The 16482-nt window shown below is 39.8% G+C and overlaps 2 protein-coding genes across 7 annotated transcripts in view; one reads left to right on the top strand and one right to left on the bottom strand.

Moving 5' to 3' along the window:
* The window catches only part of ndufa8 (NADH:ubiquinone oxidoreductase subunit A8), an 8421-nt gene extending 4019 nt beyond the window's left edge, over positions 1–4402 (bottom strand). The window contains exons 1-3 of the mRNA XM_046067795.1: positions 4179–4402; positions 3246–3409; positions 277–442 (exon numbers count right to left, since the gene is read on the bottom strand). Coding sequence (XP_045923751.1) covers positions 277–442; positions 3246–3409; positions 4179–4229 — 381 coding nt within the window. The 5' untranslated portion in view covers positions 4230–4402. The remainder of the gene's footprint in view (positions 1–276; positions 443–3245; positions 3410–4178) is intronic.
* A 9-nt stretch (positions 4403–4411) lies between these two features.
* Positions 4412–15462, top strand: morn5 (MORN repeat containing 5). 6 transcript variants are annotated; one of them, XM_046067791.1, is made up of 6 exons: positions 4412–4592; positions 4680–4732; positions 4875–5022; positions 7378–7489; positions 8011–8223; positions 9764–9876. In XM_046067791.1, the coding sequence occupies exons 1-6, from the start codon at positions 4539–4541 to the stop codon at positions 9856–9858; spliced, it is 675 nt and encodes a 224-aa protein (XP_045923747.1). In that variant the 5' UTR covers positions 4412–4538; the 3' UTR covers positions 9859–9876. The 6 variants fall into 6 exon arrangements, with proteins under 6 accessions (XP_045923747.1, XP_045923745.1, XP_045923744.1 ...); XM_046067789.1 differs by lacking the exon at positions 9764–9876 and adding an exon at positions 15070–15462 and having other exon boundaries at positions 4429–4586; XM_046067788.1 differs by lacking the exon at positions 9764–9876 and adding an exon at positions 15070–15462 and having other exon boundaries at positions 4433–4592; positions 4683–4732.
* The last annotated feature ends 1020 nt before the right edge of the window (positions 15463–16482 follow it).

The raw sequence follows: 16482 nt of genomic DNA on the forward strand, positions 1-16482 counted from the left end.
CGAAAAGCAATTGTGGAAAAAAAAAAAAGTTTTTGGTTCTGCTACCTAATTAGTGCTTGTCAGTGAGTTATGCAAGCCCCTTAAAAATGGCAATTTTGTGAAAAGCAAAACCAAAGCAACATAAAATACATGATTTGCCTGCTCAAAACTGTAGCTGAATGAGACTACTAAGGAGATGCAATCAGATTCTTGCACAGCCCACAATCAGCAAGAATAGAGCCCATCAACGAAGCCGCTGACATTGTGAATGCACAGTCGATCCCTAACAAGTCTCACCTTAGACAGGTCTCCCAGCTCAGGTCTCTCCCACCCCAGCTTATCAAGGACGCAGTTGTCGAAGGTTTGCTGCTGCTTACGGCAACGGCGCAGTTCCGCCAAGTTCGAATAATCTAGGCAGGTCCAGTACTCCGTGAAGGACTCAGCACAGTTTCCCTTGATTTGCCTACAAGGAGAAGTGCAGAGATTTTAATCAAAAATGCAAGATTAAATTAAATAAAATAATCCAGAAAACTGTTGCTATAAATGAGTTGGAACCCTAAAGAGATATTGTGACTGAGCAGAGGGAACAAAACCAATATTTAAAAATGATATAAGATAGGCATTTCATAATAAATATTTTTATTCTGAGCCTACACTGCTCAAATTGAAAATCCACACTCCAAACATGTAAAGCGCTTTCATTAAATCGCGGTTTATGACTTGTCAGTTCTCACTAGTCAAAAGATTTCTGAGGTTTGCAGAATCTGAAAATCTGAGCGGGTCATGTGAATGAAGTGCTCCTAAAGGTGTCTGGCAGTTGCCAGAAACACCTAAGAATCCAACCATGTCCCAGGTGCAATTACAACTTTTCTCAAATCTTTCCTCATTATAATAATTACAGGTATTGCCCTTTCACAGTAACTCTCAGTTTATCTTTGGGGTCAGAGTGTCGGTTGTTTGTTTCAGCTTTAGAATTAGAGGTCATGTGTTTTTAGAACCAGAAACACTGTTTGAGACGCACACAAAAGCACCTTAGTTACTGCATGGGCATCAGGGTATAACCGAAGCATAAACACAGACACAGCAGTTCACAGAGTGAAAAACCCCAGACCACTTCCTCAAATAGCCGTCAAGGGCAGTTTTACAGACACAATAAACTCTGTATTTATTAATGTTTCATCATTTTAAAAAGGAATAACCCTTTTTCTACTGGTCATTGTTGTTGTTGTTTTTAAAGTAGCACAGAAAATAGCATAAAGGTGTTCTCTACATGATCTTGATGATTTATTTAAATTTTTTTCAAGATAACAATCATTGATAGAGAATTTGAAGAAGAAATAAATATAAAGTTAAGTGAATATAAATTTCAAAGTTTTGTGGGGATAAGTACTGACTCGATAAGATAGTACAAATGATCCAAAAATACAGACAGCTGTAAGGTTCCTATTCTGACAAAGTACACTTACAGAATGGAAAATAACTCTGATACATCTGGCAGCATCCCAGGAAAGTTAAAGTCGTTGAAAGTTTGACCAAATTTCTGCTGTGGGTAGTTTTGCTTTCTAAAACAAATCCAGTTTTGTGGAAAAAATGCCTTAACCTTCATTTTACTTTTTCGAGGTATTTTGGAGCTTTCTTGACATTCACAAAAAGAATTTCTTCAATACCTTGTGGATAATCAGAAGGCATCAAATTCTGCTACAAATTCTCACCAATCAGTCTAAACAGTGCACATTTGGTTTAGAACAGAATTAAGAAGTTATCTTAATCCCCACTCTTCTTTTTTCTAGATCCCAGATGGTGTAATTATCACCAACCTTTTCCTCTCCTACCTTTGCATCACCAGTGTTTAACTGCAAATCATTCAGGAAAGCCTGGCCCCTACATCCCACTTCCACTAAAAGCCAATGGAATGGAATGCTTATTATCAGGTACCATAAAGTTAGAGAAACAGAAACAAGACATCCCAACTCTGAAATCGTCTTTCTCTGTAAACTTAACAACCGTAACCCCTGGAAGGACAACTGTCCAACAGCAGTATGTGCGACCTCAGAGAATACTTTGTCCCACTTGTCAAAAAATCTGGACCGCAGACCTCTTTTGACCAGGGTTTCACACGGACTCTCAAACTCTGCTCTCGACAGCTGGCTCCAGTCTTCAGTCACATGTTCAACCACTCACTGATCACAAGTACACTGTTCACTTTCGCAGATGACACCACTTTGGCTGCCTTCATCTCCAAACATTTATATATTCTGCCTAATCAATATGTTTCTAGTCTATTCATGGTTACCAACATGTTTGATTAATTCACTTTTTTTGTATTGAATCTCTAGAAAAAAACACTCACAATAAATGTTCTTAGGCCCCATCCACACTAATGAGTTTTGCTACGTTTGCACCTCCCATCCAGACTACAATGGCCAAAACGAAGACCTAAAACGGAGAAGTTTGGAAACGCTGCTGACCACGTTTTGTGTTTCAAAACTCCGGAGGGCATTTTAGTGAAGACGGGCAAAAACGGAGGACTTTAGAAACGATGGCGCAGTCGCTCACGCTCAGCTCTCTGATTGGGTTTTATAAGTAACGCAAAGTAGAAACACGATCTGCCTACACTTGTACTGTGCTTGTCGCTGTTTACTTTGGGACAACTCCCAGTCTGTTTTCTGCCGCCACACTCCCGTGTTACATTCAGTAACAGTCCCAGCTCGTTATTGGTGCATGCAAAAAAAATTTGTTCTGATTCTGATTCATCTGCATTACTTAATTCTTTCGCCAAATTTTCTGTAACTACGGAATACACCATCTGCTTCATGTTTACACCAACACGCGCATGCCCACTGTTCCTGAACGGGCACTAGATGTGCGTTTTCAGTCGTTTTAATGTAGACGGAGTTCAACTCCAAAACGCAGCTAAAATGCTGGTGTGGACGGAGATCATATTTGTTTTAATTCTCCGTTTGTTAACTAAATCTATGGGGTGGTGATGGTGCAATAGATAAGACGCCTGCCTTTGGTGTGAGAGACCCGGGTTCAATCCCCCACTGTGACCCATGCACCACTGTGTCCCAGAGCAAGACACTTAACCCCTAGTTGCTCCAGAGGCGTGCGACCTCTGACATGTATAGCAATTATAAGTCAGCTAAATGAGTAAATGTAATGTAAAACGGAGTACTGTGGGTGGGGCCTTAGAGGTTTCAGTTTTTGTGTCTTATACTAGGGAGTATTTGGCAACAAAAAGGTTGAAAACCCTGGATGTGACTTACCTGAAGAAGTTAAGCGCACACTCGTTGACTTTCCTCCCTTCTTCTACACACTTTCTGGGGTCCTTCTCCTCCCAGCGGCAGAGCATAAACTCCTTGTTGGGTTTGTCACACTGGGAGCCATAGTGGTGGGCAGCAGCCTTCAGCACTGCAGATGACACATTTATCTGGACAGAAACAGGAGCAGCAGATGACACATTTATCTAGACAGACAGACAGATGGACACATTTATCTGGACAGAAACAGAGCAGAGAATCTGTACATTTGTAGCCAAACTGGGAACACCTTTAAACACAATTTTAGCCTAAATGTTGTATATTGTTTACTAAACTTCTGTCTACAAAAACATTAAGATGCAGCTATGAGGTCTGAGCGATTTCTCAGTGGGCAAACATTTATTTTCTCGGCCAGCGTTTCCTTTATTATCCTTGATCCTCCCATAATAGTTTTGGAAAAATACATGCTGCTCCCAGAGCACACCTGACTTCCAAGGACAGGTTCAATGTGCCAAATATCACAGCAGCTGACATAAACCGGCCAGAGGTTTGTTTTGGGGCAGCTTGTGAAGTTATTGTCACCACAGGGGATAAGTGAAGAGGTAATACGGACTATGAAGTGTCCAACACAACCTTAACGATGGTTCACAACCAATGAGTTTCTGCATACTTTCATTATCTAATGTTAATGTTACCAAGGTGGATTTCATACAGATGCCAGCAACGTAACGTTATATTCACCGGCTTCAGTTGCATTCAGAAATAATCACTAACGGATCCATGATCAATCTAGGTTGTCTAACTGTCTTTCACCAGGCAGGTGGCCAAAGTTATTGAGCTAACTTACTGAGCATATCACGAACCATACATCGGCTAGCGTTAGCTAACGAGTTAGCTCGCTTGTTTTGTCATGGTATAATTTTCATAACCACTGCTCACCTCATCCACGTTGAGCTCCTGCAGTGAGGGGACTTCCAGCGTCGTGGGCATGGCTGTGTGTCTGTTCTATAAAAGTTAACGCAGAAAAATCAAATACCGCTGCTGAAAAACATTCAAGGTCCTCGTCTGACTCCAGGACGAGCGACGAGGCCGCGAAGAAGGTCAGTTTGGTTTGCTGTTGCTGTCAGCTGGGAGGCGCGGTGTGATGACGCAGCCGCGAGCGCGACCGCAGCCCGTTGCCGCATGCGCACTTCTAAGGGAAATATAAAACGGAAGAATTTCAGTTTTGTAAACTTATTTTAAGTTTAATTTCAAAATTGTTATAACGACCAAACTGTGACAAAAGATGAATTCTTCTTCATGCTTTTTAAACCTGTCGCCGTGGATCTCTGTTGTCGCGTTGCCATGGTAACGGTAATTGTGTTGTCTTGCTATGGTCTTGCCCAGTCGATAATAAATCGATGGTTTATATTTTATATTTAATTGTTTGTCTCTTTTTAGCAGCACATGGAGCTCATCGGTAGCAGTTACAAAGGAGATACAAAAAATGGCAGGTAAGTTAATATCTGTTTCATAACCTTAAAGACAGCAGGATATGCAATCAAGTTAATAAAATCACACTGCTGATTCAAGCTATATGAAGTGCAAGCGCTGACAAAGCACTGTGTGGTCTCTTTCATCTCTTCTCTCCTCCAGGATGGATGGAAAAGGAGATTACACCTTTCCCACAAAGTCCAAGTATGTGGGAGAGATGAAAGATGGGACGTTTCACGGCAAAGGAGTGCTACACTTTACAAATGGAAGTAAATATGAGGCCACCTGGGAGAACGGCATAGCTAAACAGGTGAGGAGTTGTGTGTGTCCCTGCATGTATGCCAGAATATGTGCATCCACTTGCGTGGCTCTTGTGTGTTTCACATTGGTTATAGTTGATATGACATCTGGTCCCTTTTAGCAATCACTCACCATTATTGTGGTAGTTATTAGGTTTCCCTCCGTTTTTCCCGCATACAGCCTCTCCTGCTATGATGCAATCGTTCACGGGCTTTTACCACAACAGCGATCACTCCAATTATTATCATCATTTCAGTTGCGGTTCGTTTGAAATGATAGCAGCTCTAAACCATGACTAACCTTTTCCCACACTACCTTGCACCTGCATTCATGCCAGACCAAGAAAACCTACTTCCATTCAGAACACAACTAAGTCATCCCATAAACTCAAAAATTCAAACTGGAAATAATATTGTGCAACTTGCACCTCTACCTTCAAACAATACTGCTCAGCCAAGAGGTTAAGGATCCCGGACCCATATTTATTTTTCCTGTTTCATTGACCAAATCAAGTCAAGTTCAAGTTCATATACAGAGCATATAAATGAACAAAATGCAACAATCAAATGACAAGACACCATACAACACAACACAGTAACTGACACAAAAAGAGCAGATCTGTTCCTTTAAGAATCAGAATCAGAGTCAGAAGGAGCTTTATTACCAAGTAGTATTTTACATGTTTGAGGAATTTGGTTTGGTGATAAGGTGCTACACTTAGACAAACATACAGTTGACATAAATAAATGTATATAAATATGGAATAAACAATTGGAAGTTATATAAGAAAAATAAAAGAATAGAGAAAAATAATACAACTATTTGCAGAGAAAGAACAATGTGACATATATTTACATGTGCATTACTCCTGGTTTGTATTGTGCAGACGTATTGCAGCGGAAGAGAATATTGTGTATATAAATATTTAAATTGACAAAATATAAAAGTCAGTCATTTGTTGTTAATTGTTAAAAACAATTAACAACAAATATGTGCAATATGCCAGATTTGTGCATGAAATGAAATGAAATGAAATGCTCTTTATACATGCAGACATTTTCATTATTAGGCAGTGTGAACATGGTGTTGCTGATATATTACAAAGTGTGTAGTGCTACCCATTTCTGGCTCTATTAATACAGAAGTGGAGTGAAAATAGCAGCAACAAATCAACCATTTTAAAGGGTCATAATCCGAAAAGGCTGAGATCCACTGTGTGTGTGTGTTAATGTGTAAGAAAGTCTAGTAATACAAATGTTTTACTAGAAACTTTGTGTTTGAAGTGTAAATGTAACTGCAACAAAAAGTGTTATGAAATTAAAGGGACAAAAGCAACATAAAATGAACAGTGACCTCTAATTATGTCTGGTGCAGGTTAACAGAATTATGTTACTGCATACATTTACATTTTGACACATCATAACAGGAAAAAAACAGGTGTACTATTTAATATTAATGAAGGGTACATTCCATTGATGTTCCAGGACAGGTTAATGGGACACAAGCTGAAGCATCCTTAAGCCTGTATTTCTCCTGCAATGACCAGTCCAAATATCTGCAATGAATAAAATGTCTATGGACAAATCTAGCATGTTTTATCACATCAGTTGTAACCTATTATTCAAAATTCACCCCTTTACTGTGGGTCTCTTCTCTTTTTTATTTTTTAAATTTGTATTTGATCTCCCACCAAATATGCACTCCTCAAAAACCAGCATGTTATGAAATCAGAATTAGTGCCACTTCCATGACTGCAAATTATATTGTTGAAATTGAAAAGAAGATTCTGTTGTGTCCAGCTGAGCAAAATTACTGAACAAAGTATGTTTATTTTTCATTCCAAGTAGGCTAACAGTTGTATCATTCCTCAGAAAACAAACATGCACACACGCAAACACACAATGTGTGTCTTCACCCAAAATACCAAAAGACATATTTTTCCACTTTCTCCTAGTGGTATATATCTATGCAGACAGTTTTTGTTTTATCTGCTGAGGCTTTGAGATATCCATCTATAAGATTTCTGCCTTAATGCAAAGACAATGGAATAAAATTAAAATTATTTTGTGGAGCTTAAAGTACTGAAAAGTGACATTTCAAAACCTCAACAGCAACATATGTTTCCAGAAACCATGTCTGGGTTACGTAGGATAAACCTCAGACCATCAACAGTGAGGTCTGTGGATTATCTTGAGTGACATTGTTCCCATTGGTGAATGATTCATTTTTCAGTTTTAAATTAAACTGTCTGCATGGCCAGACACCATAGAGGTAAGTGGATGTTGTGTTTTGTTTGGAATCTTTTTGTAATTTAGTTGAATTGACTGAAGAGTGAGGGTAATTCATCATAGTGCTTCCTCACAAGGGCTCATTCACCTTTGCTGATGGTCTGCAGTATCAAGAGAGGGACTGGGACTACTGCGATGGTTACGACAGGCGCTTCTACAGTGAGAGGTGTAATGGACTCAGACCTGCAGGTTGGAATTCATTTATTTTCTCATGGATTCTGTCAGACTACAGGGATTTCTTTTCACTGCTACTCCCACACAAACACACTCACATAATTTATCTTGAAAACACAATGAACTTTGGCTAAATTGAAAATGCTGTTAATAAATTAAGATTGGGTGCATGTGTGAGTTAGAGGAGTAACACACAAAGCCATTAACTGGCAGGCATACGTTCTTGTATTGTTATACTGAATGCACATGTCTCACAAAGCCGGATAACTAAGTTGGCTTTATATCTTTTTGAGTTAAACCTGAACAGCTCTTTGTATTTCACTACACTTTCCAGATTTTAGAGGCTAACAAGATCATTTAGGACTACCTTTTAATGAGTCACGGTGTACCTCACCTCGTGTCACTCGCCTGACACATAGATATACTACACACCACTTAACATGTTTGAGCAATCTACCTGACACCATCAACTTAGGGAACATAAGGTGAAAGCCATTAGAAAGGGCTGAGGTTTGAACACAAAATCTTCTTCACAGAGCCCCTCCTCCAGCTGATAATAATGACTTGTGTTAGGGAAGATTTCCGCGCAAAGCAAAACAACTGTTTTGTCCATACAGGAGAATCTCAGCTAACTGATCTGCATCCGCCACTCGTCATTCCTGATGGATGTTACGATTGTGGAGATGGTTTCTATGACCCAAATACCAGAGTCGTCAACTCCTACACTGGCAGATTCCTCAGGAATGCAGGTGAGACAGAGATGACATGTACACGTAATCCTTCTTTTGCTGCTTATGTCACTCTTCAGTGTAGTTTGTGCACGTTTTTTATTCCCACTAATTTGACGCTAAATTGGCTCCATCTGAGTGTTGGGTAATATCCAGGCATCTTTGTGCTTGTTGTGCCAAATACAATTTCAAAGATGAAAGTCAAGAGCAAACACATATTTCCATTTCAAATTAAGTATACAAAGTTGTATTTCAAATGAAGCACCTTGTCAGTGATAGATTGCTGTTATGTTAAATGTATTGATACAGTGACTTAATAAAGCAGCACTGTTTGTTTGCATAATTGATCAAAATTCCAGTAATCATGTGGCTAATGATTGAACCTGTTTCCAAAACCTGCTTTAGTTAGTGTGCACATATGGTCAAGCTAACAGTTTGTATGAGTCCTCTTTTAAAGCGGCAAACACATGAACAGGCACACAGTTATATGATAAAGTGGAATATGTAATTTTTTGTTTGTTTGAACATGCATCATGAGAAACACTGATGTACAGAAGTATGCTGAATTATTCCAGGAAAGAAATGGCCGCTCACGCTTACACCTCAATATGATTGAAGAGTTTAAAGCCATACAATCAGCCAAATTAGTACGGAGGGAGTCGTTGTTGCTGTCTTGTCATACAAGATAGCAGCTCCGTGTAAAATTATGTCTTCCTTTCAACAACTCGACTTTTCTAAGACCATAGAAAAAGTGAAAATGCTTTGAAACACACTAAGGCTCTTGTGTTAAATTTGTCTCAGGCAGGACCTCTTTGTGTTCACCCATTTTTATAATAACTGCATCTCTGAAAGCATACAGTGTGGCCATATGGGAAGCATTTGATAAGAATGAACCTATGGAGTGATGTTAAATGGATTATCCCTAGATTCTCTGATGGAAGATTATAGCTACAAGTCATCTGATAAGCACGCTTCTATAGGCCATTGCAGTCTTTTTTCTTATGTGTCAAAAGTGGAAAATTCAAGACACATTTTTTTCCACTGAACGAGTGCCCAGTTTTGGAACTCCTGATTTGACGTGAATGCGGTCTGTCAGGTGTCCAGATAGGAACTCCCAAATTCTGAGCACGTCATGTCTCCCATGATTTTACATCACTAGACGATGTTGTGAATTAGGCAGCGGGTTATGAATGCAGTTTCTGACATGCATAGCTTTTGGGTAACTACGGTTTAGCCCAGTTGTATTGGTGTGCATCAAAGGTGTTTGATGTTACCATTTTTATTGGACACATGCTTTACAGTACATAAACATAGCAGTCACATGCATGCACAGGGGTGTTGTACAATCATGCAAGAGTTTTATTTTGAATGTGAATTTGAACTTTACAAATGCAGACTTGTGTCAAGATGTGATTCCTGGCTGAAGTTAAGGTATGACTAACAAATTCCCTAAGGTAGAAATGTATTTTTGGGGCACTGAATATTTCTATTCTGATGAGCTACTTGCAACATAATACAGATTAGTTCCACAAGTACACAAATCTCATTTACATATGTGTAGAGACAGAAGGAAACAGAGGAGAAGATCCACATCCTCGCCAGATGTCATCGGCGTGCGTAAGAAGACAAAAATATGTTTTGCGATTCTTTCCTTGATGCGGGTTGTTCATCATCATTATAGCTCTGGTATTGATCAGTGGAGTGACTGAGAGAGCGAGACATAAAGAGGAAGAGAGCATGAGAAGGAAAGTTTTTTTGGGAGATGAAAATAAAGAGGAACTGAACACTTTCCAACAATTCTCTCTGTTTTGGATTAACTAAATATGGAGTCAAACAGGAACTATTTAATTGATGTGTGCCTTTTTATGACAGTGTTTATGTGCAAGTGTGTGGAGGGATGTATTGTCTATATGTGGCTTGTGCTATGTATCCCATACACTACTTATGTGTGCTTCCCCTCTTGTCTTGGTATACAGTTCTTGAGAGGAATGCTCCTGTATGATTTTAGTTTTCAACTCTGGGAGGTGAAGGGACATTTGTCAGAGTGGGTGTGAAGACAGAATTTATTGCCTTATGGCTTCCGCCCAGGATGAAGTCTGTGAGGGGTGATGGGACACAGGGAAGGCCCACCCCCCGTTTGCTGCAGCAAGGAAAGAGGAAGGAGCTCCCCATTACAACTGGTGGATGTAGGACAAGGAAGACATGAGCCAGTGAAGACAACGCCTCCAATCTGGAAATGTTGCAAAAATGATGCGTATGGAACTGCTTTGAAAGTGCAGATGATTCAAGTTTTTCTCCCTTGAACTGAATGTCGTTGCTAGGAAATATCAGGCTAAACTTTACTTATTGGCCAAAACTGACCTATTTGCAAAGTCCTGCTCTGCTTAGTTACTGTTGCTAACTTGGACAAACAGTCCTTGTCGGCATAGTGCCAAGTAGCAAAACAATAGGATCTGTTGCTAATATTCCCCAGGAGGTTAAAGCTTATTTTTGGAGTTGAACCGATTTCTTGTCATCAAGGATCTGCCGATACGCCTGCATGGATGTCAAGAATATGTCAAGAATACTGGTACAGCATGTAGACATGAAGATGATAGAGGAAAAGGAGGGTGGTGAGAGCAAGTGTGTCAGTTGGGATTATTAAGTGGGAACCTCCCCGTCACAGATGTGTCCAGAGGGTTCAGAAACTAAGCTGTGACATCCCTGAAACACTGACTCTCTGCAGTGATCCACAATTTACGGATCCTGGTTTTACATTACCTCGTACAATTACTTAAAAATTTAGAATTTAGAATTTCTGGGCTGGTTATACAGTAGCTCAGGTGGTAAGGCAGGTCGGCCGTTAACTGTAGGGTCGGTGGCTTGTTCCACATGTCGAGGTATCCTCAAGCAAGACACTGAACCCCAAATTGCTCTCCAAATACAAGTCAGCTTGGATAAAAGCGTTTGCCAGATGAATGCAATGCAAACAATGCTAACAATGGCCGTACACTTGATGGCCCGCTCAACACTTTAAAAAAACATTGTACATTAATAGACTCGTTCCAATTCTAAACTGTCCACCAGACAAGTCCTGCAAAAACTCATCACACAAATAAATTTACTCACTGGTTTTGGTCAAGGACCAGGGAGCATTTTCATGGATTAGAGTAGTCGTCACTGGCCGTTGACCAAATTTACTCCACGAGAAAAAGGGAGCAGTCTTTTTTAACCTGTAGAGGATGACAAGTGGCTTCCTTTACTGATACATGAACCAACTGGCCTGACATTGGACATTGCTTCAGAGCTTCCAATTTTCTCCTTAATTAAATTTGTTTAATTTAAGGAAAGAAAAGCCATTCGCACACATAATCATGCTTTATTTCGTATCTACAATTCCAAGTTCATGTATCTGCTCATTGGGGTTTACAGCCTTTGAGAGGCAGGGAGTCACATCATCGTCCAGATATCAGTGATTTGTTTGGATAATGAACTTAAGTTATTCTTTTATGAACAATTTGTTTGAAAAGTAGACAGGCCAGGAGACAGACATCTCAGCTGTAAAAGTCATCTCCTGCAATACATAGATAAGGGAAGGAAAAGAACATCTTGATTGTGTGCGTGCGTGCGTGCGTGCGTGCGTGCATGTGCGTGCGTGTGTGTGTCAGTCAGTGATGAGTGACTGCAGGTGGAAGATGAACATTCAGGGATCACAGACTTTGTTTCTGGCTGACGTTCTTCCCAACCTTCTTCATCCAAACTCTACTTTATTACCACAGCGATGAGTCATTACATATTACACTGCAGTTTGCCATGTCTTCAGCTTATCTCTCACTATGCGGGTAAACCAGCGAATCTGAAAAGAAGAATAAAACAGCATGTCAGCGAACTGCACACTGTTTGTTAAGTCACATCGAAACATGAGCCAGCAAACTAATCCATCATTGTCTTCTCATTTTAAAGATGACCTGTGCAGCTGATGGTAATCTGGATGTTGGTTATTTTGTCATGTGGCACACTATACACTTGTGTAAACACAAGTTTTATGGCAAAGCCTCAATGCTGGCAGACATCAGGTGTGTTTTCATCTATGAATTAAGCAGAGTGAAGATGGGATGGCTCGGGATGGCTAGGAGGGAAGAACTGTTTAATTTTAACCAAACTGCATTTCACTAAAAACACTTGCTTGTGTGATGAAGTTCAATAATTGTGGTTAGAATTATTTTAATTAGAACTTCTGTGACATAAAATCATTACAACAAAACATGTGCTTCAACTTACTGCGACAGTGAGGTGCACTGTCGTTAACCAGCGCCCCTTAAATAAAGCCAACAGACTACAACACAATGAAATGATTACTGCTAAATCTGAAACACAAATCACACAATCAACAAACAACTCAAAGAAGGTTATTTTTATCTGCTTTCCCCCAAACTTCCAGAGACACATAATTGGAGTTAATTTGTTGTTGCTGATGAAGATTGTTACTTAGGTTTGAAGGTAAAATGTGAAACATTTGTATTACTCTAAAAAAGTGCAATAAAAAAAGAACAAGCAGGCCACATCTGCACAATCACATCTCCACCACTGGCTGATTGAGCGTGTTCTGTTATTATAAACAAACAAACACACACAATCAGTTGTGTATATTCTCTCTTGGCAACAGGCAGCAACAGTCGGCAGCGGTGCAGGGGGCGGCAGCAGCTCCAGCAGGGTCCATGTGTTGCCATATTGTTTGTAGCACTTTCCTGTTTCTGGAATAACCACTTCCCTTTGAAAGTCCGCACAGAAAGAGCTCCACACTGAAAACATTCCACTGCCAAGGAAAACACCTCTGGTGACCAAACCGCAGCCCCTCCCTTTGTCCCCGTCCAGCCGAGGTGTTTCACAGACAGATAAAATCAGCCAGGGCCCTGGGGAGTGGAACAAATCCTCATGCTGCCTTTCCTGAAGGTCTAATTTTTCATCCATCTTTGAGACAGAAAAAATAATAACTACCACAAAACAGGATCCACACATTAATCCTGTGAGCTGTGACAGATGGATTTATAGTTCTGAAGATCCGTATCGCTCTTTCAAAGCTCAAAACCGGAAAGGCCGCCGCTGTTTTTCCTGTGATGTCATCAAGACATAAAACCAAGGGCCGCTCCGTTTGCAGTGAATTGGATACAGATGACTTATGCATGTACATTTGAATGTTTATTTGAGCTTTCACATTTAAGTAAGTTTGATTTCACTGTGGTGCCTCCACTTGGAAACCGCAAAATGTGTATGTATTAATGCCGTCAGTGGACCAGGTTCAGAGTTTGTCTCTTGATGGCATCACAGTCATAGCTCTCCTGCTTCTGTGAGTGCTGTCTTTGTGTTTCACCATCAAATCCAGCAGAATGCAATCATCTCTTATGCAAATGACTATGGTACAAGAAAACAGATTTTTGCTTTTTGCTAATCAAACCAGCGTGTCTGTCTTTGTGTGTAGGCCTTGGGTGTTTGTGTCTCTTCGCAGCCATTAGGCTGGAAGGAAACACTTTCCCCTCTGAGTGTATTTAAGGATTAAGATAAACAGACTTTAACAAGGTGCCATTATGGCTTCCACACTCTCTTTCTCCTATGTGTACATTGCACAAAAGGTTGTCCATGCAGGTTGTAACAGTCAAGAAGGTTGTCAACCAAAAGACTATTTAATAAATAAGCGTGTGTTGTGTGCTGCACTTCACTGAACATTAAGGTGATGATACAAGCTAACACTCGCAGATTTGATTTATTTATTTATGTTTTTTGAGTTAGTCAAACTGCAATATCTCATTTCACAGAATTGATGAAAAGCATCTTTAGGTAGATCTAAATGTATTGACTTACAAAAACTGGTAAATCACAAAAATGTCCTGCTGTCCTCAAATTGCAGGAAATTACCTAAATATACCAGCCACCTGTACTGATTGCACATGACTTACACCCTGAGATAAACGCTGCTATACAAACTCAAGAGGGCAGAATTAAAGCAAATATGAAAATGTCCCAATCTAATTACCATTAAGGCAGGTTTGTGGCTAATTGAGGTCGGTTTAAACGCAGCACGGATGGGCCTAAATAATTACCTTTTTCACTAACAAGTGGTGTCACAAAGACTGAGAATGTTTGCGTGGCAGCTGCCCGCGTGTACGATAGCTATGTTAAATTGACCTCCCGGTCAGAACAGGTAGAAAGAAAGGGGGAGGGGGGGTATGCTTGTATGTTTGAAGTGGCTGTTAGTGTTGACGCCCATCGCTGGCAATTACACACAATCAGTCCGAGAGCCGCAGACCTGATCCTCTGTACAATGGAGCCCCGCGCGCAGTGGAACCTGCGCGTGAGGCCCGCGAGCTGCTCAAGTGCGTGCAGCTGCGGGCGCTCCAGAGAAAGCTCACTTCCCCTGCAATTAGCTACTCATTTCAGTTTTAACAATGAAAAACTGGTTTATTATCAGCTCCTCTGGCACTCGTTTCTGTTTAATAAAGATTGGCGACCATTTTTGGAGGTTATTTATTGGTGTCTGAAGTGGCTCTGAGAAGTTATTTTCTCCTAATTGTCAGGCTTATCTTGGTTTGACAAATTTACCCGAGCCTTGAATGGCACTTCACTGTTGCAGCCTCACACAAGAAATGACCTGTGGTTTAATTATGCAGGCTACTGATTATTAGAGATTTGATTTGAACGCTTTAAGTGAGTTAAACAAAATGAGCACGCCTCACTGCTGTGCACCTTTTAATCTGCGGTGTGTAGGCTATTTTTTTCCTTATTCAATCATAGGTCAAACGTTTAGAAAAACAATGGAGTTTCACTGTAAACTTTGTTTCCAATAGTTTTTGCAAAAAATCTCAATAATGTAATTTAAAATCTTTCCAACAGATGACTCCGAACATGAGTGGATTGTGCGGACTTGTCGGAAATCTTTGGATGAAGTGCCTGGCGTTGATCCTAAAAAATCTGTCGCAACCAGACCTGAAGAAGCCAGCGATGTGAACTGATGAAGTTTCACACAAGACTCTTTTTAGCAACGTATTAGTATGTGTAGCCTATTAAAACTATAGAAAGTGAATTTGTAATTGAACTTGTAATATGTCTAGAAGCCTATAATGAATGAAAAGAAAAATGTTATATTGTATATTATCAAGTTGTGATTTATTGTCCTTTTTTAATCTTTAGGCCTAAATATTTTTAAAGTGAAAGGGTGTGAGAATTTACAAGCACCACGGTGTATTTCATTTGGTTTGATTAAATAAACTAGGCTACTTGTTTTGAGCTTTTTGTTGGTTGTGCAAACATATAACTATAGCCTATTTATTTGAAATCCATCTGATGTCGCATGTCTAGCAACCAGAAGCATTTATCTGAATATCACATTCCGCAGGATCAAAAGTCTAATACAGGTTGCCCGTTGGTGTTTTTGTTTTAACGTGATCATACAACAAATTTCCGATCCCTAAAACGAAACTGATTTGGTAAAACAATGATCTGAAACACAAAAATGCCTTTCATTCCTGTTTGTTCAACATAAATGTTGGCCTACTGTTTGTGTCTCACACAGAAGGTTAGTGGATACTATACAGTTTTGATGCCGTTTTTAACCCAGATAGGAAGAGTTTTGGGCTACTTCTTACATGCACATTCAAACCCGGACAGGGAGTGCTCCTGCATACAGAGATATTATAAGTGTGACATTCATAGTCATTAAATAAACTAATATTTAGGCTATTTAGGCTTCATGCTGCAGGATGTCATCAATGAAAAGTGCAGTAATCAGTCATATTTAAAAATAATTGTATGAGATTAGCAGGATAAGATCCATGCATGGTCTGGTAGACAAAATATTCTAAATAATATCAACAGATATCATAAACAGAGCGCAGTTCTGTGTATGTGTCATGTACTCATTAAAGACTAAACTACTTTAACGCATAATCACCATAAACGATATAGCACCTCAATCAAAAGGGAATCTTTCCCATGATGCAACCTTCCTCCTTCATGGCAAATACACATTCACAAAAAAAAAAAAAATGCGCGCGCAGACGCACACACGCACCAGGATGTACACAACTATCCACAGAAATAAGAGCAAATACATGAACCTACAACCAAAGAACTGAACATGTACCAAACCACAAGCACAAGAAGCAAAGAGACAGTGAAACATCATGCATAATTTAAAAACACATAAAATACAATTACTTCATATTTATTTATTTTATTTGTATGTTTGCCCAGCTGAGCTCAATTTTCTTTGCTTTGTGCCAAACATGCTCTTTGGGTGGAAATAAA

Source organism: Micropterus dolomieu, linkage group LG13 (assembly GCF_021292245.1).
Source record: "Micropterus dolomieu isolate WLL.071019.BEF.003 ecotype Adirondacks linkage group LG13, ASM2129224v1, whole genome shotgun sequence".
Classification (NCBI taxonomy): Eukaryota; Metazoa; Chordata; class Actinopteri; order Centrarchiformes; family Centrarchidae; genus Micropterus; species Micropterus dolomieu.

What these genes read in the sequence shown, in the direction of transcription:
- morn5 (XM_046067787.1), top strand. Translation starts at nt 4,539, where the DNA reads ATGCTTTTTAAACCTGTCGCCGTGGATCTCTGTTGTCGCGTTGCCATG. An exon ending in GTCGCGTTGCCATGGTAACG is followed by an intron (nt 4,593 to 4,679) that starts GTAATTGTGTTG and finishes GTCTCTTTTTAG; the next exon opens with CAGCACATGGAGCTCATCGG. An exon ending in GGAGATACAAAAAATGGCAG is followed by an intron (nt 4,733 to 4,874) that starts GTAAGTTAATAT and finishes TCTCTCCTCCAG; the next exon opens with GATGGATGGAAAAGGAGATT.